The sequence below is a fragment of the Bos mutus genome, chromosome 11, assembly GCF_027580195.1.
Source record: "Bos mutus isolate GX-2022 chromosome 11, NWIPB_WYAK_1.1, whole genome shotgun sequence".
Taxonomy (NCBI): Eukaryota; Metazoa; Chordata; class Mammalia; order Artiodactyla; family Bovidae; genus Bos; species Bos mutus.
Window position 1 is genome coordinate 56,303,422 of NC_091627.1, and position 25,498 is coordinate 56,328,919.

At 39.4% G+C, this 25,498-nt stretch overlaps 1 protein-coding gene and 1 pseudogene across 1 annotated transcript in view; both read right to left on the bottom strand.

Moving 5' to 3' along the window:
- Positions 1–1,466: 1,466 nt before the first annotated feature.
- The window catches only part of SUCLG1 (succinate-CoA ligase GDP/ADP-forming subunit alpha), a 34,805-nt gene continuing 10,773 nt past the window's right edge, over positions 1,467–25,498 (bottom strand). The window contains exons 3-9 of the mRNA XM_005910099.3: positions 22,885–23,001; positions 19,469–19,681; positions 19,269–19,326; positions 11,828–11,911; positions 9,602–9,753; positions 3,169–3,357; positions 1,467–1,717 (exon numbers count right to left, since the gene is read on the bottom strand). Of these exons, the coding sequence (XP_005910161.1) occupies positions 1,691–1,717; positions 3,169–3,357; positions 9,602–9,753; positions 11,828–11,911; positions 19,269–19,326; positions 19,469–19,681; positions 22,885–23,001 (840 nt within the window). The 3' untranslated portion in view covers positions 1,467–1,690. The remainder of the gene's footprint in view (positions 1,718–3,168; positions 3,358–9,601; positions 9,754–11,827; positions 11,912–19,268; positions 19,327–19,468; positions 19,682–22,884; positions 23,002–25,498) is intronic.
- LOC102282613 (ribosomal biogenesis factor-like) lies at positions 11,919–13,364 on the bottom strand (annotated as a pseudogene).

Here is a 25,498-nt window from a genome sequence, read left to right on the forward strand (position 1 = left end):
GAACTTCCCGGTTTAGGACCAGAGGTGTGAGGAGAGAGGGGTCATCTTGGGATGGGTGTTGGGGAAAGAATAGGGGGCTGAGCCTGGAATCTGGGACCCTCAAAAGGATGTTGAGGTCACTGGCCTCTCATCTGGATTGTCTACTTGTCACAAAGCCTCAGACAAAAGAAGACTTGTCTGCCCTGGACGTGCCAACCAGAGAGACTGGAAGTGACTTCCTCCCTGGCCATCATGTCAGCTGGGCTGCCCTGAGCACAAGCAGGAGGCAAGTTCAAGAGTTTATGGAATAAAAAAGTAAGAAAAATAATTTTTAAAAATAACCCCCCACAAAGTGTTATGAGGTGACATAAAGCCCTGGTAGAGTCCGCTTTCACATATGCACAATGCATGTTCTACCCAGGCACCCTGTGGGATGGGGTCATGAGCCCCACTTTCAAGATGAGGAAACAACTAAACAGGAACTAAAGTCTGCTTGACCCAAAGCCCATCAAGACACGGTCCTTGGCCCAGGCGGAATACTTGGGCTGAATCCATCCCCCAACACCTGCTCTTTGCACCTGCAGCAGCCTGTGCAGTCATGGGAACTCCCAGAACACCTGCTTCCCCAGTCTTCCAAACCTCCTCCAGCCCCTCTCAGGATCACTCCCCCAGGCACCTCCCCAAAACAAGCTCTTTCCTGCTCCCTGCCTTTGCCTGAGTATGTGTCCTCCTTTTTCATGGCTGGTACCTTCCCAGCCCTGAAGTACCTACTCATCACTCCTCCCCAGAAAGGCCTCCCCAAACAGCCTTCTTGAGGGTCTTCTTCTATTACTATTTTCAGAACCTCTTGTTTCCTTCAGGGCAACTACACAATGTGAGAATATTTTCTTGCTTCTCCACTGGAATTGTTTGTTAACAAGCTCCTTTCAAACAAGAGGATGGCTAACTGCTTTCTCAAAGTGAAATGTCTGAAACCTCAAGCAGAGAAATGTAGGCTCTGGGTGGGGAAGGAAACAGCCCTCTGCAGAACCACAGAAAAACAAAGCATTATTGAAGACTCTCCACTCCCCAATTAGGCAAAAACTGAAACTTGGATGAGCTCCTACCTATAATCCTAGTGATAACTGATGGTGGCACTGGCATAAATTAGGTTGCCTTATCACATGCCAAGGACTTCATATATTTATCCCCAATCCTCAAAACTATCCTATAAGATGAAGACTATTAAATATGTAGATTTGAGAAAATTGTAATTCACTTAGTAACAACTAAGTTACTAAGAAACTTAGTCACTCTATATCTATGATAAATGCCAAACTGAAATGTTTATACTCATTCTCTCAAAAGTTTTCATTAGAATGTCCTCTACAGAGCTCACTGAAAGACACATCCATGCACACAGGCACACATGTGCACACACAGCCCCCTCCAATTCTCCCCCTCTCCCCATCCCCACAGTGGAACAATAAAAAGTCTCTAAAACCGTATTCAAATCAAGTGGTAGATTTATTGGCTGCTCCTCTTATTTAGTGAGGTGAAAACACCTCAGTGTAGGACACTCTAAACCTTGTTTTGGCTTCCTGTTGTGCTGAAAAGACCAGCGACAGGTGGGCGGGCGGACGGTCAGTGGACATCAGAAGCAAACAGCCACTGCTCCCATTGCTACAATGATTCATCCATAGGCTTAAGGAATTTTCTGTCTGTTTTTCTTTCAGAGCATCTTCCTCTTTTCAAACTCCTACAGGAACAGAAGAAAAGGAGAAGAGAGAGGGGATAAAAAGATTAAAGCCTCAAATTACATTCATGGTCAAAGTGATTCTGAAACCTCTTGTCTTTAGGATCCCTTGAGCAACCAAAAATTATAGAGGTAAAATATACCAGGATGAGGTGCTTGAACACAAAATGACAGCTTTCAAATGAGTCTGTGTCAGTCTGATTTCTCTAAGCTAGATTCAGAACTTAAGCTGAGAGGTTTTAAATTGTGCTTATTTTCTACTGCAGTATAGTTAGGAGCTGACAAACTTGATTGTGCTTATCCAAATACGTAATACTATGCGTGAGCCACAGCAGCCCTTTTAATAAGGCAATGGAAACAAGTTTGTTTAGTTTCTCAGAGAATAAAACTAAACACAGATTTAGTTAAGATTTAAACAAAACGTCAAGAACCTCAGAAATATATGAAAAGGCAACAATACTGAAAATCAGTTTCTCTAGATTGTAATAATTTCTCTACATTGTGATAATTAGAATACAACAGGATGTGTAGGTGACTGCTGCCACCTACTGGAGTAAAATGGTAATACATGTCTTCAATAAGAATTTAAGCATTTGCTTTTTCCCTTCCTCCCTCTTCTCTCAAATAAAGAAGATTCTTCCTCACAATACTAACTACCTAGATTTTTTTTAAACACTATGGCACACAGTGGCATATTCCATAAGACAGGATCATGCAAAGATTCAATAAACCAATAAGTTTATTTTATTATCTCTAGGACAGTGCCAAAGAACACTATGCCAAAACGTGTTCCCTCCTGGGAAGACTATCTGGGCCTGTTTTCAGCATGTGTACAACATTTTGGTTTTTGTTTGCCTTTTTTTTTTTTTGGTAAAGTCTATAATCATCATAAAAGTAAAGAGAAAGAGCCTTAAATGATCAATCAGAGATAGGCTGCCAAAAATCACTGCAAAGAGATTACAGAAGACACCAACTAAAAATCCCCATCCTTGTCTTTAGTCTCCATCCATCCTGACTCCCAGTTTTTATTTCTTCTTAGTCAGTTTTCAACCTCTCTCCCTGGAAAAATACCTATGGAGTCAGTACAACTATACCTCAAAGACTCTCCATGGAAAAATACAAAACACAAGGCAATTTTCTGCACCACTCCTAAAATGGAATTCACAGCATTTACGGACTCTGAAACCCTTTCTTGTATATCCTATCTCACTACTCACAAAATAGCAAAGGGAAATGTTTAATGAATCAAGTTTTTTAATCAGAACCTTATTCCTGGTCATGCTCAATTAGGATATTAGGATTTTGGTGGGGTTGCTAGAGACCATTAAGCTGCAGACCAGAATGAAAGAAACAGAAGAGACTCAGAAGAAAAGACCATGGTTCCCAGGCCACCTGTGTGGCCTCCACTTTAAGGCCCATAACCTCGGAGCATTCAGGCCACTGCTCCAGCTCACCTTGTACATGGTGGTTCCCAGCTGTGCTGGGGACATGCTGACCACAACCCCAGCACTCTGCAGGGCTGCGATCTTCTCTTTAGCTCCACCTTTTCCTCCAGCAATGATTGCCCCTGCGTGACCCATTCTTCTGCCGGGAGGAGCAGTTAAACCAGCAATGAAGGACACCACAGGCTTGGCCTTGGGACCCTGGAAAGTGGGATTTTAAACACACCGATCAAAACTGGACCTCCAATTCATGACAGCCAGAAAATGACAAATGGTTGGGGCCAGTAACTCATCATCACTAAGAAAACCAACAGAAATACTGAGCTGTGACTGAAACTACTGCATTCTCCTTTGAGATGACTCAACTTTTCCTCCAAACTCACAAAAACAATCCTGAAGCAAAACTGTTAACTATTTAGATATTAAACTTCAACTTCACTGGCATAAGCTGATTTCCACATACACATGTGACGCTTCCACTTGAAAAAAAAAACTGAAAATACGTAAGTTCTATGATTTGTGATAACAAATTAAGACACAGATCAGGTTGTTTTGTCTTAATTCATTATTAGTTTACCTTTAATAAATTTGTTTAAAAGAAAAAGATAGCATATTGGAAAGGACTGAAGAGTGGGAGTCTCCAGTCTCAATTTCCACTTGACTAAAGCGACAGGACCTTCGACAAGGCCCATCACCTCTAGACCTCTGCTGCTTCATCTATGAAATGAAATAGCTAAATTAGATTGGGAGCTGAGGGTCCTTTCTCCTAACATTATAGGATGTCTAAGAAGGAAGATCAGGACTGGTTTTATTCAACAAAAATCCATTCTAATGCACAACTGCTACATGCATAAACAGCACAGCATAACAGTAGATTCTGAGGTTAAAAATAAAAACCCAACACACAGGAAATATAAGAATTCCTGTGGGAGGAAAAAAAAGAATTCCTGTGCTCTAGACTTATGTTACTGAAGAAATAATATAAAATACATATATATCTCAATCAGTTAATAGATGTCATGGAGCAACATATGAATATACAGTTATGTTTCACAGTGAGTGAAGAGACCATGTTCACAAGAGTAACTCAGAGGCAGTAAGACATCCAGGTAAAACAGAGCGGCCTACAGAAAGCAGAACCCGAGCACAAGTGGAATCTGGGTGCCTTCAGGCACTATTATCTTCTCCCAGACCAGCAGTTCTCAAATCACTTGGTCTTGAGACCCCTTATACTTAAAAAAATGACTGTGGATCCCAAAGAACTTTTTTTAATGTAGATTATATCTGATATTTATAGTATTAGAAATGAAAGCTGAGAAATTTTATAAATATTTATTAATTCACTTAAAATAATTTTTTAGAACTATTTTTTAAAAACATTTTAGTGAGGAGAGTGGCATTATTTTACGTTTTTGTCAATCTTAAGTGTCTAATTTAATAAGAGGCAAATGGATTCTGATATCTGCTTTTACGTTAGATCTACTGCAAAAATGTTATTTTGGCTGAAGTACAAGAGAAAATCTGGCCTCACACACATATGTACTTGAAAAAGGGAGAAATATTTAAATATCTGTCAGATAACTGAGGATATTCTTTGACACTGAAACGGACCTCTTCAAGTGGTAATTTCTTAAAGGTTAGATGAAATGTTCCCTGGAGAAGGAAATGGAAGGCCACTCCAGTATTCTTGCCTGGGAAATCCCATGGACAGAGAAGCCTGGTGGGCCATATAGTCCATGAGGTCACAAAGAGTCAGACACGACTGAAGGACTAAAGAAGATGATGATGATGCAATGCTGGAATCCAGAACCACAGTCCTTTGTTACTTTAAAATCCATTCATTTTTTTGGATCTTTTACCTATAATGATTTTGTAACATTCATTGGTCAGAAGGAAAATATAGGTTCACTGAGTTATAGAGATCTTCTAAACACTGATACATTTCATCATTCAATATCAACAAATCATTCTTCATTATCACCTCCAGCCTCATTAGAGAAGTCTTTAGCAGGGGGAAGTTGTCAAGTTCATGGTGGCAGAAACAAGTATTCTAAAAATATTCATTTGAAAGTTCAAACTTAATCATTGTCAACAAATGCAATGAGTTGTTTTCCTTGACAACACACACAAACACAGCAGGACTGCTTTGTTCACTGTTGAGAAAAGATTCACCAAATAAATACCCAATAACCAGGGTGCCTGGCAGTCATTCTTTCCAGTAAAACTGGTGGTCCATGAAAAAAGCAGGTAATTTAGCTCACGATTCAAATAGGACAGTGCTTTACTTTCCATTTCACCACAAAACTACTGACTTGAGGGTCAAGACTTTATAAAATTAATTATCTTTACTACTTCATTAAGGACATTCTTAAATAAAATTGACTTTTTTTAAGCGCATGGCAGTGCAAGTTCACTAGCACAGTTTGCTTCCACTAACTTGACTCTCGTGAAGGCACCAGCATGCCAGATTCTACAGGTTCTACATGGTCTGACACTGCTGACTCCAGCCTCGTGCTCATCCCTCTTCCCTGCTCTTCATCCTCCAGTAATGCCAGACTGCTCTGCCTCTGGGCCTCTGCTGAGAAAGTTCTCCATCCTCCTTGGATACCTGGCAAATCCTGACTTACCTTTTAAGACGTGGCTCAAGTCTCTTCTTCCCTGCTAACCCTTCTGACTCTTCCTCCCACTCTCCCCACAAATGCCCTTCAGTTGCTCGTTTTCTGTTCAGTGACTCTGCTGTGCCTTTGACACTTTTCTATCATGACCCACAGCACACTGGCCGTGACTTATTCCCCACAGAGTCCCCTCCTAGACTATGACTCTTTGAATGCCAAGCCTATGTTTTCATTTACTTCTGTATGCCCAGCATCTACTATAGGAGAGAATTAAAAAGAAAAAGCTAAATCATTTATTCACCATGTGCTTTGCAAAGAATGTCAGCATCTGATACTTGAGACGCACCACTTTCCACTGGATCCCTCCGTCCCCATATTCAAATAGTGAGAATATTACATTAGAAGGAAACATGATTAGCGTGAACCTAGGATGTCTGACAAATGTATACTCTGTCCTACTGTCAAAGAAGAGTCACTTGAGATTTTTTTTTTTAAGGACCGAAAAATACAATAGAAAAGACTATGAAGAACTGTAGTGTGAGAACAGGACACAGAAACGTGAACTGTGAAAGACTAAAAACAAAAAGATGAGTTAGGATGGCACGAGCGGAATCCGAACAAATGCCCAGGACTATGGCATCGTGTCCCTGAGCCCTGCTGGTATAATGGAGAAGTCAGGCACACCTGGAGGGAACCTCAGCTCTGAAGTACTTACCATTGGCAAGTTGCCAGTTTCCTTACTCAAAAAAGGACAAAAACATCTACTCAAAGCATCAAGATAAAGGTTAAAAAACATTACTCCTGCAGGTAACTACTGTCATTATAATGATGATAGTACAGTCCTCGCAGGACACAAGATTACCCTATTCACTCCGTGTCAGTTACCATGCTAAGCGTTTAGTATGTCACCTGCACCGTTCAACCTAGAAGCTTGTACACAGTAGGTCCTCAGTAAAATTTAGCTCCATGAGACCAATCAGTAATAGGAAAACATGGCAAATGAAACAAAATGTAAAGTTTAGCTTTTCCCATCAAGGGATTTGTGTATTCTAAACACATTTTAAAATTCACTTTAACATAGTGTGCAGCTGGCTCTCCGCCAACCACGAGGTCTGCACACTGGAGAATTCAACCAGCCGCACCCAGAAAACGTCTGGTGGGGCAGGGGAGGAACCCCAGAAAGTTTCAAAAAGCAAAATTTAAATCTGCCAAACTAACAACTATGTACACAGCATTTACATTTTATTAGTTATTGTAGGTAATCCAGAGATGATTCACGGTATACAGGAGGGTATAAGTAGGTTATATGCTAATTCTACACTGTTTTATATAAGGGACTTGAGCATCCACGGATTTTGGTGTCAGCAGGGGTACTGCCCATGGACAGCAAGGGATGACTATGTCATATTAACTTAAGTGGTTTTTCTTTTTTTTTGTAAAATTAAGTCAGTTTTTAAATTTTAAACTTCACACTCTTTCTAAATTTGAGAGACGCATATCATTTTACTCCAGTCTCCTACCAATTTACCTACTCTTTCACTTATTCACCATTTATTGCCTCCTAATACGCCAGAGGACTGGGCTGGGCAGCAAGGCCATAGCAGTTGTTTGCTGTCCACAAGAGCAAGAGTCAGGTGTTCAGCATGCCTTACAGAAGGAACAAGCAAAGGCAAGCAAGGATGAAAACAAGCAACACATGAGACGGGACATGGGTCTGAAAAGGAGTGTCAGGGTAGTATGTAGGGGGCTGGAAAGCCACGCTAAGTCTGCCCTTTATCCCACATGGATGGCAAACAGCAGGTTGGCCAGGTGGGAGGGAAAGGAGCAGAGATATCAGGAAAAAATATTACTGAGATGGTCCAGGTGACATAAGATAAGAGACTGAACCGGAGCAGAGGGTCTAATTACAGATGATGATACTTTGAATCTCCACAAACTACTAAGATCTCAGAGACAGATCTCAGTAACTGAGGAGAAGCAAGAGCTGCAAGAGAAATAAAAGATGACTTTTATTTCTGCATGAAGTACAACGTTGTTTATACACTGTGAACAGTTACACTTAGGGAATAAGCACAAAGGGTAAATCTGGGAAAGGATAAAGATGAGAAAGGCCAGCAGGATGAACGGAGGCCACTGCTGGCTTCAGCCAAAGCAGTGCCAGCGTGGAGAGCACAGCAGCAGCCCACCGAAAGTGCTGACCACATGCCCGGGGCAGCTCTGCACCATGTATCTCCACAGCCCTACGACAGCACCGAGGGAAGCTCTACTGTGTCCCTATTTAGCCCGTGAGGAAACTGAGGCACAGTGAAGTTAAGGAACAAGCCCAAGGTCACACAGCTTCTAAGTGGCAGACAAAACCTAATTGCTGAGGATTAGGGAATGAATAGAATATAAAGAAAGAGATCCAGAGAGTAAAGTAAAAGCATTAGTCGCTCTGTCACGTCCGGCTCTTTGTAACCCCATGGACTGTAGCCCGCTAGGCCTCTCTGTCAATGCAATTCTCCAGGCAACAATACTGGAGTGGGTAGCCATTCCTTTCTCCGGGGGATCTTCCCGACCCAGGGATTGAACCCAGGTCTCCTGCACTACAGGCAGATTCTTTTCCATCTTAACTACCAGGAAAGTTCACCAGAATAAGAAGAACTCTTAAAATTACCACTGAAGAAAATCACGTAGATTCAAAAGAGCCTTTGAAAATTCCTTCAATTACATATAAATATGGAGAAGGAAATGGCAACCTGCTCCAGTATTCTTGCCTGGAAAACTCCATGGACAAAGGAGCCTGGTTGGGGGGCTACAGTCCATGGGGTTGCAAAGAGTCAGACACGGCTGAGCAACTAAACAACAGCAATGCATAGATATGCATCGTTTTGCATAGGCTATTCTGCAGGTAATATCATCCTTTCCTTTAACTCTCCGGTACTCATTATTTTTCTGTGGCATTTAATTTTGACACACTTACTCTCAATCTCTTTCACAAGCATAGACACAAGTTCTCTCTGCCCTCTTGCCCAGCCCCCTGAAGATTCACCTTCACTCTTCACTCATTCGTCAGTGTCACGGACACCCTGGAAGCCATCTGCACGCGCTCCCCAGGCCTTGGCCACAGTGATTCAGAGCACACACGCTCAGTGATGGGGGAGGGGACTGTCGGGCACCAAGCTGCTTCTGTCTTTACTATGCCCCCCACTCTCTTCCCACCACCCTACGTTCGCCCCAGAAACAGAGCTTAATTCCCTTGAGTTAAATGAAATTATGATACAATACCACACTATTCTTTTTTGTTTAATTCAAAGGGAGAGGCAACAAGGAAAGCCTTCATAGGACAGTCAATAAAGCTTTTCCACTTGACCTTTGGAGCAAAGTGCTACTCTATGAGGAAAGACTGAAGCTAGAGGGAGACAAAATCCTGGAAAAGGGTATAAAGGACAGGATCACTAGACAGCCAGCCTTGACAAAGAGAAAGAACACACATCCCCTGAGGTCAGGAGAAAGGACATCAATGACAGGTGAAAATGGAAATGTGCCAGTCAAGTGACAGGCTGATGGCCTGCAAGTTCTGGACCTACCAGGAAGGTAAAGGAGATGCCTGGAGGGAGGATTCATTAGAGAAGCGAAGAACAGGCATCAAGGGAAATGGGGAGGAGAATCAACCCAGAAAGAGTCCTACATTCCCTGAGTGGCCAGTGTTCCAGGCTCAGCTCAATAAGATTTAATTTTACCTTTCATGTTTGCTTAAAAAATTCATCTTTAAACAAAAACAACTTCTAAAGCAAACCTGTGATATTATTCAAGAGCAGAGTGCTGTATTTTTCCACAGCCAAACTTACTGAATTATGTTGCTTCAAAAATTCTGCAGCATTTTCTTCGGCATTACCACCAATTTCACCAATCAATATGATGCCTTCTGTGGCCGGATCATTCAGAAAGATTTCAAGGCAGTCTGTAAAGTCTGTTCCATTGAAAGGATCGCCTCCAATGCCTGGAAAAGTCAAAGAAATTCAACACCCTCTGAAAATTAAGTCAGAAAATATTGTTTCAACAGGTTTCTTATTTTGCCTATGCCCTTCTTATGAATATTTTTAAATGTGTCATCACTCTTGCATTTAACATTTAAAAGATCATAAAATGCTAGACTTATTTCTGCTTATAATATTACATGACTGTTAAATGGTGGTTGGGTCTTGTTAGTCACAAAAAGAGCCATCTTTTTCTTTGGCTCCTTATCAAGACTCATCCCTCCCCCAAAATTACTCCTACATAGCTCTTTAATGAGCATTCTATATAGTTCCCCTAATTAGAAGAACATGACTTTTGAAAACACATTAGCTTTTTAGTAAGCTGTAACTTTTAACCACTGAGTCTGGTGAGTAGCTCAGTATCAGTACTTTGTATATAACAGGCAATTAATTCTGAAATTAAAAATAATTATACTACTTAATATTATAATCAAAAAGTTTCCTTTATAATCTCCTAGCACAAAAGGTTAATGAAGTATAATAGTATCTTGATTAGCTCATTTGGCAGGGTGGGTGGGTGGGTGAGCTATTACCCTCACTGTGGCAATTTGTTGTGATTTGTTACTGTTCACATGAACTGCAAACCTTACTACCATATTGGACACTTAATGCCATATTAGAAATACCGGATATTTCTTCTACAGCAAAAAAAGAAAAAAAAAATTTCTTTGCACTAAGTAACTGTCTGATGAGGGACACTGCAGAGGAATCACTCACAAGTTAAGACACATGTCTCTGCAGTGGGTGGAGTAGGTGTCCTGATCCCTCTTCCCTCTAACCTGGAGTGGGAGATGACAAAGACCACACACAGGGGCTCTACCACAAACACATGGCATTTTAGCACAAGTACTTAGATCGGATTCAAGTCAAGATTCCCTCCACTGGGGGCCACTTTCTAAATTTTTAAGTTATAAACTTCGGAGAAGGCAATGGCACCCCACTCCAGTACTTTTGCCTGGAAAATCCCATGGATGGAGGAGCTTAGTAGGCTGCAGTCCATGGGGTCGCTGAGGGTCGGACACGACTGAGCGACTTCACTTTCACTTTTCACTTTCATGCATTGGAGAAGGAAATGGCAACCCACTTCAGTATTCTTGCCTGGAGAATCCCAGGGACGGGGGAGCCTGGTGGGCTGCCATCTATGGGGTGGCACAGAGTCGGACACGACTGAAGCGACTTAGCAGCAACAGAAGCAGCATACTCTCTGTGAGAGGGGAATTACTACTCTCAATTTACAGATTAAAAACAGAGGCTAGAGAAGATGGAACTGGCCACTAGTTAAGTTACCTTGTCTTGAAGATTGTACTTTTGCACATAGAAAAGCTCATTTAATGTTTAATACTGATTTTATCAATTTGAGTCAATAAAAATACTCCAGGGTTATATTTCATAATTTTATCATCAAAAGCTGCCTTTGAAAAGCTTTTAAAAGATGGTCTAAAAACATGAAGGAATTGTTATAAAAATGAGAAATTTGCCTGGCTTTTGGCAAAAAATATCAAAATTATTTTAAAATGTAAAAACCCTTTTGTAAATGGGAGGCAGTATGATGGGGCAAAGAGAGAGGGTCCAGGGAGCTCAACCCTCCTCCACCCACCAATCAAGCTACCACAGGACTCTGTGCCAGCTCAGCGGTGCCTCAGAGGGTTGCCCTTAAAGAATAAGACAATGATTGGCAAAGAATTCGGTAACTGTGAAGCACTGAATGACAGCTGGCAATGATAACACAATGCCAAGACAGTGACCAAAGTCCTATCCTGAAGGACCACTGCTTCACAACAAGCAAAGTGAGTCCTGTTTTCAGGGACTACACCCCAGGATGTTTGTTCTGAAACATGGGAGTTAAATCCTGGACCGTGAATCTTGAAAACGTTAACAGCCAGCTTCATGTATAAGCAAATTAAACTCAAGATCATAACAGCTTTTTCATAAAATGACATCAAAATCTCTCACAAATAGTCAAACCAATAATTATTATTACACTTATTCAGTGAAGACACTGAACTCCGATAAAATGAGTTTAGAAAAAGTCCTCACCAACACACAAAGACTGCCCCAATCCAACTTGTGTTGTCTGGTGAACCGCTTCGTAAGTCAGGGTGCCGGATCTAGACACGATACCTTAAAGAAGCAGAACTCAGCAATATTAGAGAGTGCTCATGTGACTCTCATATAGTAAAATAAATCACAAACACATGTATATAAAGAACCCATTCCACAATTTGTCCTCCAAACAAACAACACCATCAGGTCATGGAATAAGGAGAAAAGGCCTAAATTATAGCAGGGAGGTTTTAAAAGTTAGAAAAAGAAAGGATTTTATTAGTTAGGGTTTTTTTAATATATAAAACATTTAATTTATTGTTTTTTTTGATGCATCACCAATGTATTACAACTGAGCCACTAGTTCTGTAGCCTCATCAACATTAACTGTGGTACATTTTCTTGACACTGCTGAGAAATCAACTGTTTCTTCAGAGGTTCAATGGAAAGGTTTTTTGGGAAGTTTGCAAGTTCCTTCTGTATATCTACAAGAGTTTGATTCACTCTTTTAACTTTTTAATCATTCACAGTGTTTATCTTCTTAAGATTAGTGGTAACTGGTTTCACTTTATTTTTGAACCCTAAGTTTTTTTGGCTGGCTACGTGGAATACATTCCTGGACTTCTGCCCTTTTAGTTTGTTCCTGGTGGTTGTCCTTCACCGGGCCTTCAAGACCCTTGTATGGCTTCTCAAGTTCCAGGTGATGCCATCTGCATGCACGAGATCCAGCTAGTTAGGGTTGTTTTATGACTACAAAAGCAGTTTAAGAGATACCTGAAGTCTTCCACAAAAAATGACCTTCTGGTGCATACAAAGTAAAATGGAACAATAAATCTATATAAAGGTCCACATGGAAAAAAAGAAGGCATAAATTTCAAGTATTCAGTTCAGTTCAGTCACTCAGTCGTGTCCGACTCTTTGTGACCCCATGAATTGCAGCATGCCAGGCCTCCCTGTCCATCACCAACTCCCAGAGTTCACTCAAACTCATGTCCATTGAGTCAGTGATCCCATCCAGCCATCTCATCCTCTGTGGTCCCCTTCTCCTCCTGCCCCCAATCCCTCCCAGCATCAGGGTCTTTTCCAATGAGTCAAATCTTCGCATGAGGTGGCCAAAGTATTTCAAGTATTAACCTTTGGTTAATAACCCTGGTTTCAGAAAATACATTCATAGTTAGGCTTTCTGTCTCCTGACCACACAAATTCCTCAAGTCAGAAGTCCTGCTTTCCTACATTGATCAGTAGAGCCCACTAATGCTGTTGGAGATTCTGCAGTGATTATCTTTTCTGTTGGACTTGCAACTTCCAGGGGTTAGTAAATGAGACTGTTTTCCCCACCCATGAGTTCCCATATAGAGCACAGTTCAGGCACAAAAGGAATTCAGTAAATATGTACCGAATAGGTCAAAACTGAAAATTTATGGAGTACAATCACCCTCTTAAACAAAATCTAACTGGTGATAGTTTTAAAACCAATCACTATGTGGACCCTATCTCACAAAAAATGACAACCAATAACACCATACCCCATGTGTCTCATTCATCAGTTTTCCCTACTCTCAAGAGCTTCCTGTCTATAACCTCTCTCTTCAACATAGCCCTTCCTTTATGAGACCTTTCATAAATGAGAAGGGTAGGTAGGTAACACCTATGCACATTTGGTGCATTTAGCTTTTAAATCAAAGACAATAAGTAACTTAGTTGTATTTCTTTGTATGTAATTACCTAGTCTCCTTTACATTTCTACTTGATTCTTATGATAGAATCATGTTCCTGTTCATGCAACACCCTAGATTACTGGGAAGCAAAACTATTTTATCTATTCTAGCCTTTTGATGATCAGTATAATAATCAGTGAATAGTGGTACTAGGATTTTATCATTCTTTTGAGGGGATTTCATCTAAAATGAAAGTGATATATAATTTATATACATACAAACATGATATATAATTTATATAAATGCAAAGTACACACATTTAAGGTAATGAAAGCAATGTTTTTAGGGTAGATTACTCCTGCCATCCTTGAAGTATATATATAATAAAAGAGACTATCACTTAAAAATATCTACCATAGGGATACTTCTGCTTCCAAAAAGCAGAGGTATTTTCCTGTATTCTTCCTGCTAAATACAAGTAAAAGTCCTAGACACTACATATAAAACAAATACAAGAAATCTCTGAAAGTTAGATAGAAGGTAGAGTCCTAGAGACCTTGAGACTCAAGTAAAACAATGAAGTGTTTCCAAGTTTCCTTTTGCCTCATGTGTCCCAGATACAAAGATAAAGAAGCTCACATTAAGGCACAGAACTCTCCACCCAAACAGCAGCTTTCTTTAGCAAAAGAACCAAGAGAAGGACAATCTAGCAAAACAGAAAACTTTCAGACAACAACCACTCCATACCAACTATGCACTACAGAAAAAACTGTGGCTCTGCCTCTACTCACATAAGCAAAGGCCGAAAAAGAAACCTAGACTTTACGTTTACAAGGCCGTAATGAGGCACCCTGGCAGCACGCCCACCAGCATGTACACAACCAGGACTCTCATCTACACAAGCTGGCACTGAGTCCCGCCCCACCCCTACGGTGCCAGTGGGAACCAGAGGGAAAGCCTGGATGTCCATCCTCATCTGGCAGCAGTGAGGCCTCTCTCCATTTCCTGGGATCAGAAAAGGCCTAGTGGAGAGTCAGGGCTTTTACTGCCGCCCAGCAACAGCAAGTCCATCCCCACTAGTGTCAGGGGAGACCACGTAAGGAGCTGCAACTGTTATCCCCGGTGAGTAGGAGCCCACTCACTCTGGCAATAGAAGCAAGAAGGGACTTGACTTCTACCTCTACCTGGCAGGAACAAGGTACCTCCCCCACATTCCCTGCTGAAGCAGTGTGAATTAAGTCAGCTAAAACAGAAGGTTCACATAAAACCCAGATCTCATAATACAATAGCCCACACTTTCAGGTTTCAACCAAAGATCATCTGACCTACCAAAAATCAGGAAGATCTCAAACTGAATTAAAAAAAAAAACAAAAAAACAATCAATAGATGCTAATCACAAGATGAGGGGATATTAGAATTATCTGACAAGAAATTTGAAGAATTCATGACAAAAACTTTCAATAATTATGAACATGCTTTAAATAAATCAAAAAATAGAAGCTTTATCAAAGAAATTTGAAGGAAGCCTCACTTAAAAAAGAAAAAGAATATATAGAGGGACCAAATAGAAATTTTAGAACTGAAAAGTACTATAACCAAAGCTAAAAGCTCAGTGGATGAGTTAAATAGCATAATGGAGAGCAGAGAGGAAAAAAAATCAGTGAAATGAAAGATAAAACAATGGTAATTACCCCACCTGAATGGCAGAGAGAACAGACTAGGAAAAAACAATGAGCAGAACCTCAGGGACCTATGGAATGGTAACAAAAGATTGAATATTCCTGTATCACAGTCCTGGAAGGAGAGAAAAAAGAACATGGGGCTGAAACAGTGCTTGAGGAAATAATGTTTTACCAAAATCTACATGTGAGAAGGTGAGCAAACTAAAAACAGGATAAATCCAAAGAAATTCACACCAAAACTTCTAATATACTTCAGAAAATCAAAGACTCCCCTCAAAAAACAAAAATTTTGAAAGCAGCAAGAGAAAAATAACACCTTCCTATACATGAAAAAACAACTCAAATGATATCAGTTTTCTCATCAGAACCCATGGAATCAAGAAACGGGTCAACATTTTTTAACTGCTACAAGAACTGTAAACCCTAAATCCTGTACCCAGTGATGTTCGTCTTTATGAATGAAGGGGAAATAAAAACATTTTCAAATGAGGGGAAAGTAAAGAATTTGTTGCCAACAGTTCTACCATCAAAGAATGGCTAATATATTAATAAGGTCTCTAGAAAGAAGAGAAATGATATAAGAAGGAACCCTGGAGCCTCAAGAATGAAGAACACAGTAACAAGCAAAACATGGATAGTTAAAAAGACTTTCTCTTGAGTGTCCTAAAAGGAAGAAATAAAACTATCCCTATTTGTAGATAATGTGGGTTGTCTAACATAGAAAATGCTAAGGACTCTACCAAGAAATCCCTAAGGTCTACAGCAATATGGCAAGATATAAGATAAACAAAAATTAGTTGTATTTCTGTATATTAGCCACAGGCACATGGACACCAGAATTAAAATACAACAAAATTTACAATGGTTTTTTCCAATAAAAAGAAATACTTAGTATAAATCTAACAAAACACACAGTGGACTTTTATGTTAAAAACTGTACAATGCTCATGAAAGAAATCAAAGGCAATCTAAGTAAATGAAGATATACTGCATTCATGGACTGGAATATTCAACAGAGTAAACATGTCTATTCACCTGAGACTGACATACAGATTTAACACAATTTACATAAAAATCCCGGCAATAATTTCTGTAGATACAGACAAGATTACCTTGAAATTATATGAAAAAGTAAACTAGAAAAGCTAAAATAATTTTTAAAAAAGTACAAAAAAGCAATCCATCCAATTTTAAGAGTTATTATTTCAACACAGTATTAAAGTTGTGCAGTACTGATGAAACCCAGAAATAGATCAACACAAATAAGATGTTTACTGACAAATATACAAAAGCAATTCAATGAAAGAAAGATGATCTTTTTAATAAATGGTGCTGAAGCAACTAAACACAAATAGACAAAAAGAATTTTGATCTAAATCTCACGCCTAGAAAAATTATTTGAAATGGACTATGGGATTTAAGTGTAAAACTACAAAACATTCAGGAATTCACTGGCAGTCCAGTGGTTAGGACTCTGCAGTCTCATTGCTGAGGGCCTGGGTTCAATTCCTAGTCAGGGAACTATTACTAAAAACCCACAAGCTGCCGTGCAGCACAGGCAAGCAAATAAAAATACATAAAACTATAAAACTTTGAGGAAAAAATAGGTACTTAAGGCAAAGCAAAGAGTTATTAGACTTGAGGTCAAAAGCATATTTTACAAAAGAAAAAAGTCAGTAAGTAAGATTTCATCAAAATGAAAAAACTTTTGCTCTCTGAAAGATCCTATTAAAAGCATGAAAACACAAGCTACAGATTGGGAGAAAATATTTGCAAGCCACATATCCAACAAAGTACTAGTATCTAGAACATAGAAAGAACTCTCAAAACTCAACAGTAACCAATTAGACCAGGGGCAAAAAAACACAAAGAAACATTTCACTGAAGAAGAGATAGTGAAGTGGCTCAGTCTTGCCTGACTCTGCAACCCAGGCAAGAATACTGGAGTAGGTTGCCATTTCCTTCTCCAGGAGATCTTCCCGATCCAGGGATTGAACCTGGGTCTCCTGCATTGTAGGCAAACACTTTACCATTTGAGCCACCAGGGAAGAAGATATACAGATGACAAACAAATACCCAAAAAAATGTTCAATACCATTAGCCATTAGGGGAATGTACATAAAAACCACCATGAGGTATCACTGAACACTTATCAGAATGGATGACTACAAATGCTGGCACGGATGCAGAAAAACTGGATCACGGGTACACTGGTGATGGAACGGTAAACCAGTATAGCCACAATGGGTAATAATTTGGCAGTTTCATAAATAACACACAACTCTTATCCAACCCAGCAATTGCACTCCTGGGCATTCATCCCAAAGAAATGAAGATTTTTTGTGTTATATAAAAACTAGTACACAAATGTTTATAACAGACTTACTTTTAACAGCCCCAAACTGGAAACAATCCCAGTATCTTTCAACACGTGATTGGTTCAACAAACATTTGTACCCTAGAATACTACTCAGTCATAAAAAGGAATGAACTACTGATACAATAATCTGAATGAATCTCCAGAGAATTATACCAAGTGTAAATAACCAATCTCCAAAGGCTATATACTATATGCTCTCATTTATATAGCATTCCTGAAATTTAAAAAATTTAGGAAAAAAAAAAAAAAATAAGAGGATTATTAGTTTCCAAGGATTAAAAAGGGAGTAGGAGTAGGAAGGAAGTGGATGTAGCTATAAAATGTTAAGATGAGGGATTCCTGTAGTGATGGAAAAATTCCTTATGTCTGTCATAATGTCAATATACTAATTGTGACATGGCATTATCTTTTTGCAAGACATTATCATTGGGGGACAGTGAATAAAGGGTACACAGAGATCTGTCTGTATTATGATTACATGTGAATTTATAATTATCTAAATATAAAAAGTTTAATTAAAATAAAAATTGTAAAAAGATGTAGGAGTCAAGTATGTCACATGAGGTTGAGAGTAAAAATTCTAACATAAATGCAAAAATGCTGCATCATTAAATATCAGTTTGGAATCTAATCACTTTCTACAATTATACTCAATTAGCTTAAGCTGTTATACAATTTTAGTTATCATTAACACAAACTAGAAAGCCACTATACTATTGCACTGCTCTTATATTACATGATGTCCTATTCAGAAATACCCAAGGGACTGAAAATTCCTTCCTTTTCCTAAACACTTAGCTTAAGGACTGGAAGTTAATGAGGCTTCTGAGAATATTAGTAATGGTATCAAAATAGGAATAGTTAGTACAAAAAAAGTCATCTTTTCTCCATTACCTCCTTGAAAATCTTGTAGTGTCATGTATTTCTTTCAGGCGATTTTTTTAAAAGTCCTTTAAGTTAAAGGCAGTCTCCCAGAGGACTTCCTCATCAATATGTTATGGCCATCTTGAGGACCAAGGTCTAAAGAACTTTCCTAAACTTCTCTTAGTTGTTTTTGAGGTTTATGGGCCCCTCAGAAAGCAGGGTAGTGATCAGAAAGGCAACTCAGCACAGGGCCCATAAAGCCTAAGTACGGAGCGACTGGAACATTCACACATTGATAGTGGGAGTTTAGAACACAGTCACTTTGCAGATCTATCTGGTAACTTCTTAAAAAGTTGAACATACTTTGACCCTATGACTTAGCAATTCTACCTGTAGGCATTTTACCCAAAAGAAAGGAAAACGTACCCACAAAAAGGCCTGTACACAAAAGTTTACTTTAACTTTATTCATAATGACTCAAACCTGGAAATAACAGAAATGTTCATCAATGGGAGAATGGACAAATAAATTGTGATATAATCACTCAATAAAATATTACTAAGTGATAAAATTATGGATACATGCAAATACATGGAAGAATCCATAGTGTGCTTGAGAAGGAAAAGAATCTTTAAAAAAAACCCAAAAATATCTTGATTCTGTAGAGTTAGTGTTCCTCAAACATTAATTCAGGACACAGAATCAATTCACTATAAAACTTTCAAGGTAAACTCTCTTAAAGTTGAATGAATTAAAGTGAATTTGATTTGTACCATCAAATCTCTTTGGGGAGTTTTGAGCATAGGGGCAAGAAATTTTGTTTTCTAATCTATAAGAAATACATACTCACCGACTCTTCCTTTCTTGTGAATATGGCCAGGCATGATGCCAATTTTGCATTCTCCAGGCTAAAGGAAAGTAATTCACAGTATCAGAAAAGTGAAAAAAAATATTAACTCCGAGATCATACACACAAATATACTTGGACTGACTCAAAGTTAGTTAGGCTTCAGAGGCTAAAATCGGGCTCGTTTCGTTTTGTACACTCACATTGATGACTCCAGGGCAGTTCGGCCCGACCAGCCTGGTCTTTCCCTGGCGCAGCAGTTTGTGCTTGACCCGCACCATGTCCTGCTGTGGGATACCTTCAGTGATGCACACGACCAGGGACACTTCCGCCTCGATAGCTTCATCAATGGCAGCAGCAGCAAAGGGAGGAGGGACATAAATGACAGATGCTGTCGCCCCAGTCTGTTCTTTGGCCTGAAACATTAATACAAAGCACTTTACTATAGGTTCAGTCAGACACTTTGTAAAACAAACTCAATACCATGGTTTTAATGATATCATGGGATCAGGAAAGGACATCACCAGGAGACACTCAATGTCTTCATTCTTCCCATTAACTAGGTCACTCTGCTGTCAGAAAACAGCAGAGTTAAGTGTGGCCTCCTCTCCGCCCCAATGGGACACCCCTCGAAACTGGAAGGTTCTGTGACCTCCCCTTCCTTCAGGCAATGTGGCAGCATGTCAGCACACATGAAAGCACTGACTGGCGTTTAGGTCCCCTCAGTCCTGGGCCACGTTTATTTCTGTTCTTCTGCAAGGCACTTACCACCCATTCAGTACGAAAGGCCCTGCATCCTCAGGAGAAAAGGACTAGTGAGCCCCAAACCTCAGAATTCAGCTCTCAAACATGTTTTTAAAAATATTTTCAAACCATGGACCTTCTATGGTGGCCCAGTAGTTAAGAATCTGCCTTCCAATGCAGGGGACTCGGGTTCAATCCCTGGTCAGAGAACTAAGATCCCACATGCCACGGGGCTAGAACTAAGCCCGTGTGCCACAACCTCTGAGCCCAGGCACCAAAACCACGGAGTCCGCAGGCTGCGACTAAGACCCAGTGCAGCCAAAACAGATAAAATTTTTTAAATTAAAAAAATAAAAACAGATCAAAGAATAAATATTATCAAGAGGAAGCAAAATGAAGTGGTTTTATTCCTAACTGCTAATTTTTACTCTAACGCATGCTGACTACAAATGAACTAAAATACACGCATAAATAGCCACAGAACAAGAATGGGTCATATAAGGTTAAGAGTCTATGCTACATCGCCGCTCACAATGCAAGGCACTTAAAGATCACCAATGTGACCACTGTTCTCTCTGTGATCTTCTATATATTTTGTACATGTATCAATACAGATGTAGCCTTCCACCCACTTGCACATATGTCCATGACTCTTCTATAATGGAAGCTCCTTGAAGACAGAGACGGTCAGTGTCTCTGACTCCCCAAGAGAGGCAGCACCTATTCTGTGAGAGGCCCTGAGAAAGACTATGTAACCCTGCCTGCTTACTACCCCATCTACAAATCAAGATGTAGAGGCCAAGAAATATTAAATAACTTGCATGAGGTCACAGAGCTCAGAAGTGGCAGAGCCTTTTCAAACCTAAGTATATCTGATCCCACAGCGTCAGTTCTTTTCAGCTACAGCAGGCTACCTCCCTATAAATGTCAAAATGTAGCTTAATTAAGATATAAATCAAAACATTTTAAAAGGCTATGCCATGAGATTTTAAATGGATACAAATACCAAGTTACACAAAGTACAGGTACAGCTGGAAGGGGCAGAAGTAAAAGATGGTGTGTTTGAGAATCATCCCAAACTAACTGCCCATGTTCCCAGGGGCCGAGGAGCTTTCTCTACTGCACCCCTAATAAAGAGAGGTATCTTGACAGGGACAGATGAACAAGTCAATGGATGTTGACTTGCTAAGGGTTAAAAATAATTGAAATCACTGTTTTTAAAAACTGTTCAAGGTGACAACAGGGAAGTGGGGACCAAAGGAAAAAACTAGGTTGGAACCAACAGAAATGAGATCATAGATGTGCAGGTATTTTATGGAAAATATATCCCATGGGTTCCTACCTCTTAAGGATACAAAGACTTTGAGAAGCTGGACTGTGACCACAGAATCTGCGTCGGCAAGTAATACTACATGAAAGGTAACCATTGCACTCACTCAGAAATCTCTTTGTAAGAGCAGAACAGGTGAGAAATAAACCGCATCTGTCAAAGAACTTACATTATCTTCCAAAAGCCATATCTATTTGTATCAAAATGAATAATAAACGAACTGCTAGGAACAAAAACTTTTTTTTTAAAGGAAAGCAAAAAAAAAGGCTCATGACAAAAGTCAAATTTAACTAGGAAGTTTTAAAAAATGCAAAGCAAAACTTTAAATGATTATTCTACAGAATTTATGAATTTTTTACTCTCTAAAATATGATACACTCAAAACACACATACAGATATATAGTATACCCTATTTTCAAGTTTAAAGTAAAATGAAAATTCCAAATTTGAATATTTGTTTTATCCTTTATCTTGATTTACATTAAGAATTCAAATTACCTCAATTTGAAGTTAGTATTCCAAAAAGATAGTAAATCTATAAATTTGTACTTTAAAAAAAAAATGAAATTCTTTAAAACATGCCTTAAAAGTATATTTAAGAAGAGGGGGAGTGCTACATTTTTATTTGTTAACCTCAATACATCAATCCCAAGTACTAAGTTTATTTCTTTGATTTTCTAAAAATTAAATAGCCAAGAATATATACTATGGCTTCTTTCATAATACTATTATTTTTGTATATATTCATCTAAGTGTAGAAAGAGAATGAAAGAGGATACACTGAGGTGAAATAAGTTCTCTATGAAAGCAATATCCAAGAAGTGGAAAACACCATATAAAACTTAACTGTACATACCTTCATATCATCTGACTTTGTACCATAAGCACGTATTAGCCTTGTAACAAAGTTTAGCTTAAGTCATTCTAAAAGTATTGAGAAATCAGCAAGCTGAGGGAGAGACCAGGCCTCTGTGAGTTGCCCGTTGGACTCTAATCCACACAGGAACACCACCCACTACTAGTTACTCTGAGCCAGGCTAAGTCTGCCACTGATCAGCTGTGACACTATCTACAGGACCCTCAACCTCTGTACCTGTCGTATCCTTATCTTTAAAATAGGGATGATAACAGTCCCTACCTGGGGGCTTCTGGTGAGGCTAGAATGAGGCCATGAAGATAAAGCACCTGGCACAGTGCCTGGCACAGCTCCCACAACACTGAGCGACAGGGTCGAGCGTGGATGCTGACACGCGCACTTCTAACAGCCCAGAAGAAATGGTAGAAGCCAAGCCATGGCACTTCTTCCCTGAAGAACTGATGTACGCCTATAAGCAAAAGTGACCCAGAATGCGGAGAGAACATCCTGAGCCTACGTGACTAAAGTGAACCCACTCGTTTTTACCATGGTTCAAATTTCTCTAGGTTACTGGAATTTTAGAAGGCATGTGACTCTTCCAAAAGGGGCACAGTTAAGATCTTGAGCCAAGGTGTGCTAACTCTTCCCTTGGTTTTTCCTTCTTGCCAAACTCAGGTACCATTAATTACCTCCTTCACAGTGTTAAAGACTGGTAAGCCCAGGTGCGTCTTGCCTCCTTTCCCTGGAGTGGTTCCTCCAACTAGTTTGGTGCCATATTCCAGTGCCTGCTGGCTATGAAAGGTGCCCTGAGAAGGAAAAGCACAAGACTAGTGAGAAAAGGCTGGCTAGGGAGCCTAAAGACAATCTTCAGCAACTTGGAAAAGAAAAACAAATATGTTAAGTATCTGTCGTTTGTTGTTGTTCAGTCAGTCACTAAGTTGTGTCCAACTCTTTTGCAACCCCATGGACTATAGCACACCAGGCTCCTCTGTCCATGGAATTTCCCAGGCAAGAATACTGGAGTGGGATATCATCCCCTTCTCCAGGAATCTTCACAATCCAGGGATCAAACCCACGTCTCCTGCATTGGGAAGATTCTTTACCACTGAGCCACAGGGTAGGAATGCCATATTTCCAAGCATCCTCATCAACTTTCTGAACACAGCTTTCAACCTTGAAGCAAAACAGGTCTCTGCAGAGCCAAAATCACTGTTCTGTGTGTGTGTGTGTGTGTTTTATAGGAGGTCTCTTTTCAATCTGTTTTCAAATTTAGCTGGTTATCAGAAACTCCCTTGTGTTGATCGGAAAAGAACACCTCCTTCTCACTGTTCCTCAATCCCTGATGTCCTCACATCCCTCTTCTACTCACCACTCCATAAAGGCAGTGATTTCTATCTACCTTGTTCACTGAGAGATGGCACCCAAAGCAGTTACATACAGTAGGCACTCAGTAAGTAGTTGTTGAAAACCGAATGGATCTTCGCAGCCATTCTATGAGGACCAAAAAATGCTGACTCAACTACTCAAGTTCTGTTACAAGCATAAAAATTGGGGCTTTAAGAGACCCTTCAGAAATTTCCTGATTTCAAAGTCTTCATTCTTCAAAACAGGAAACCTAATCCCAAGCACATTAACTGACTTATCTAAAAGTCAACGATGGAGTTTTGTAAAGTACCACAGGCCAGTGCTCTTGTTAAAGCAGTACCATTCAAAGTGTTATCTGTAGACTCTTATGGGTGTGCAGTGAGGTAAATGCAAAAAGGGGAAATAATGACAAAAAAGAAGAAAGAAAAAAACGAGAAAAATCTAATAAAAAAATAAGTGAAAATGTCTGCAAATTTTTATAGCAATATGACATTGCTATGACTTACTGTATTTTGTAAAAAGTACTGCTCTGCAATAAAGTGGAAATAAAAACACACACCCAAACTGGGCCTTCACTCCAGACAGTTAAAGAAGCACTGTGCTAGAATACTACCTGCTAAAAAAATTTAAATAGTCACACTTTTTATTCCTAATGTAGTGCTGAACAGGGATGACATTTCCTATTAATGTCCTTGTTTCCGTTACTTTTCTCATTATCACCATCCAGTGTATGGTTAAAATAAGAATAGTTTTAGTGGCTCATAACAGCCAGTACAAGAAATATCACCCCTTGGGAAAACGGCATTGTTGGAATCTGCTCTGAAATATAAATATTCTTCATTCATATGTGCAATAATGTGCACAGTGGAAAAAAAAAGAACTAATGAGACAAGATTTACATTTTCTATGGAGATAAACTCTAAATTTCAGACTTCATCATTCTCTAGAAGCAGAAACTTAACCAACAAATAAACAATTAAGGCTCCCAGTGAATGAGAAACAATGTATTTGCTGATAACTAAGACACCGAAACCAACCTTGGATCTCAATATTTAGGCAATCATCATCTAATTTAAGAAGCAGAGACAGTTACAAACAGTGCTTACAGCACAGACAATGGTTCTTTAAAAAAGGGCAGACGTTAAAATGTCATGTGCTCTGTTTAGTCGCTCAGCCTTGTCTGACTCTTTGCAACTTGCAACACTACGGACTGTAGCCCTCTAGGCTCCCCTGTCCATGGGGATTCTCCCAGCAAGAATAGTGGAGATGGTTGCCATGCCCTCCTCCAGGTAAAATGTCAAAGGGTCATATAAAGCTTAGCAAATAGAAAAATAACATTCTATATAATTTATGTGTGGAATTTGGGTTAATCAAACATTTAATTATATGCTAATAAAATTAATACATACCCCAAAAGGGACTGAATATGATTTTAATTGGCAGAAGAATGATAAACTGTACTTCATGAGCATGAAGCATCAACTTTCTTTAGAAGGTATGTATGTGGAAGTGGTATTCATAAAATATATGGCTCTCAGAATAAGCAAACCAATTTTATCTATGAACAAAATTTCAAGGTTTTAGTTGTTTCTTTCTTCGTTGGCAGTGGCTATTTTTAAAAATAGTAGAAGAATGGGAGAAAAAGAAGAACGGTCCACTGCAATTCACATTTCTGTGCCCAGAAAAGTCAAAAAGCAGAACGACATTTCACCTGAAACAACTTCTAATCAAAATTCATTTTTCAAAAAAAAAAAAGAGATAAGTTTAAAGCAATTCTTAAGTACTTAAAAAAAAAAGTTATAGAAGTTTGGATATTTGAGTATCCTCCTCTAGATCAGGAGTTGGTAAAGTATGGCCTGAGGGATCTGGCCAGCCACTGGTTTCGTGAATTAAGCTTCCCTGGCATACAACCATGTCCACTCACTGACGTATTACCTG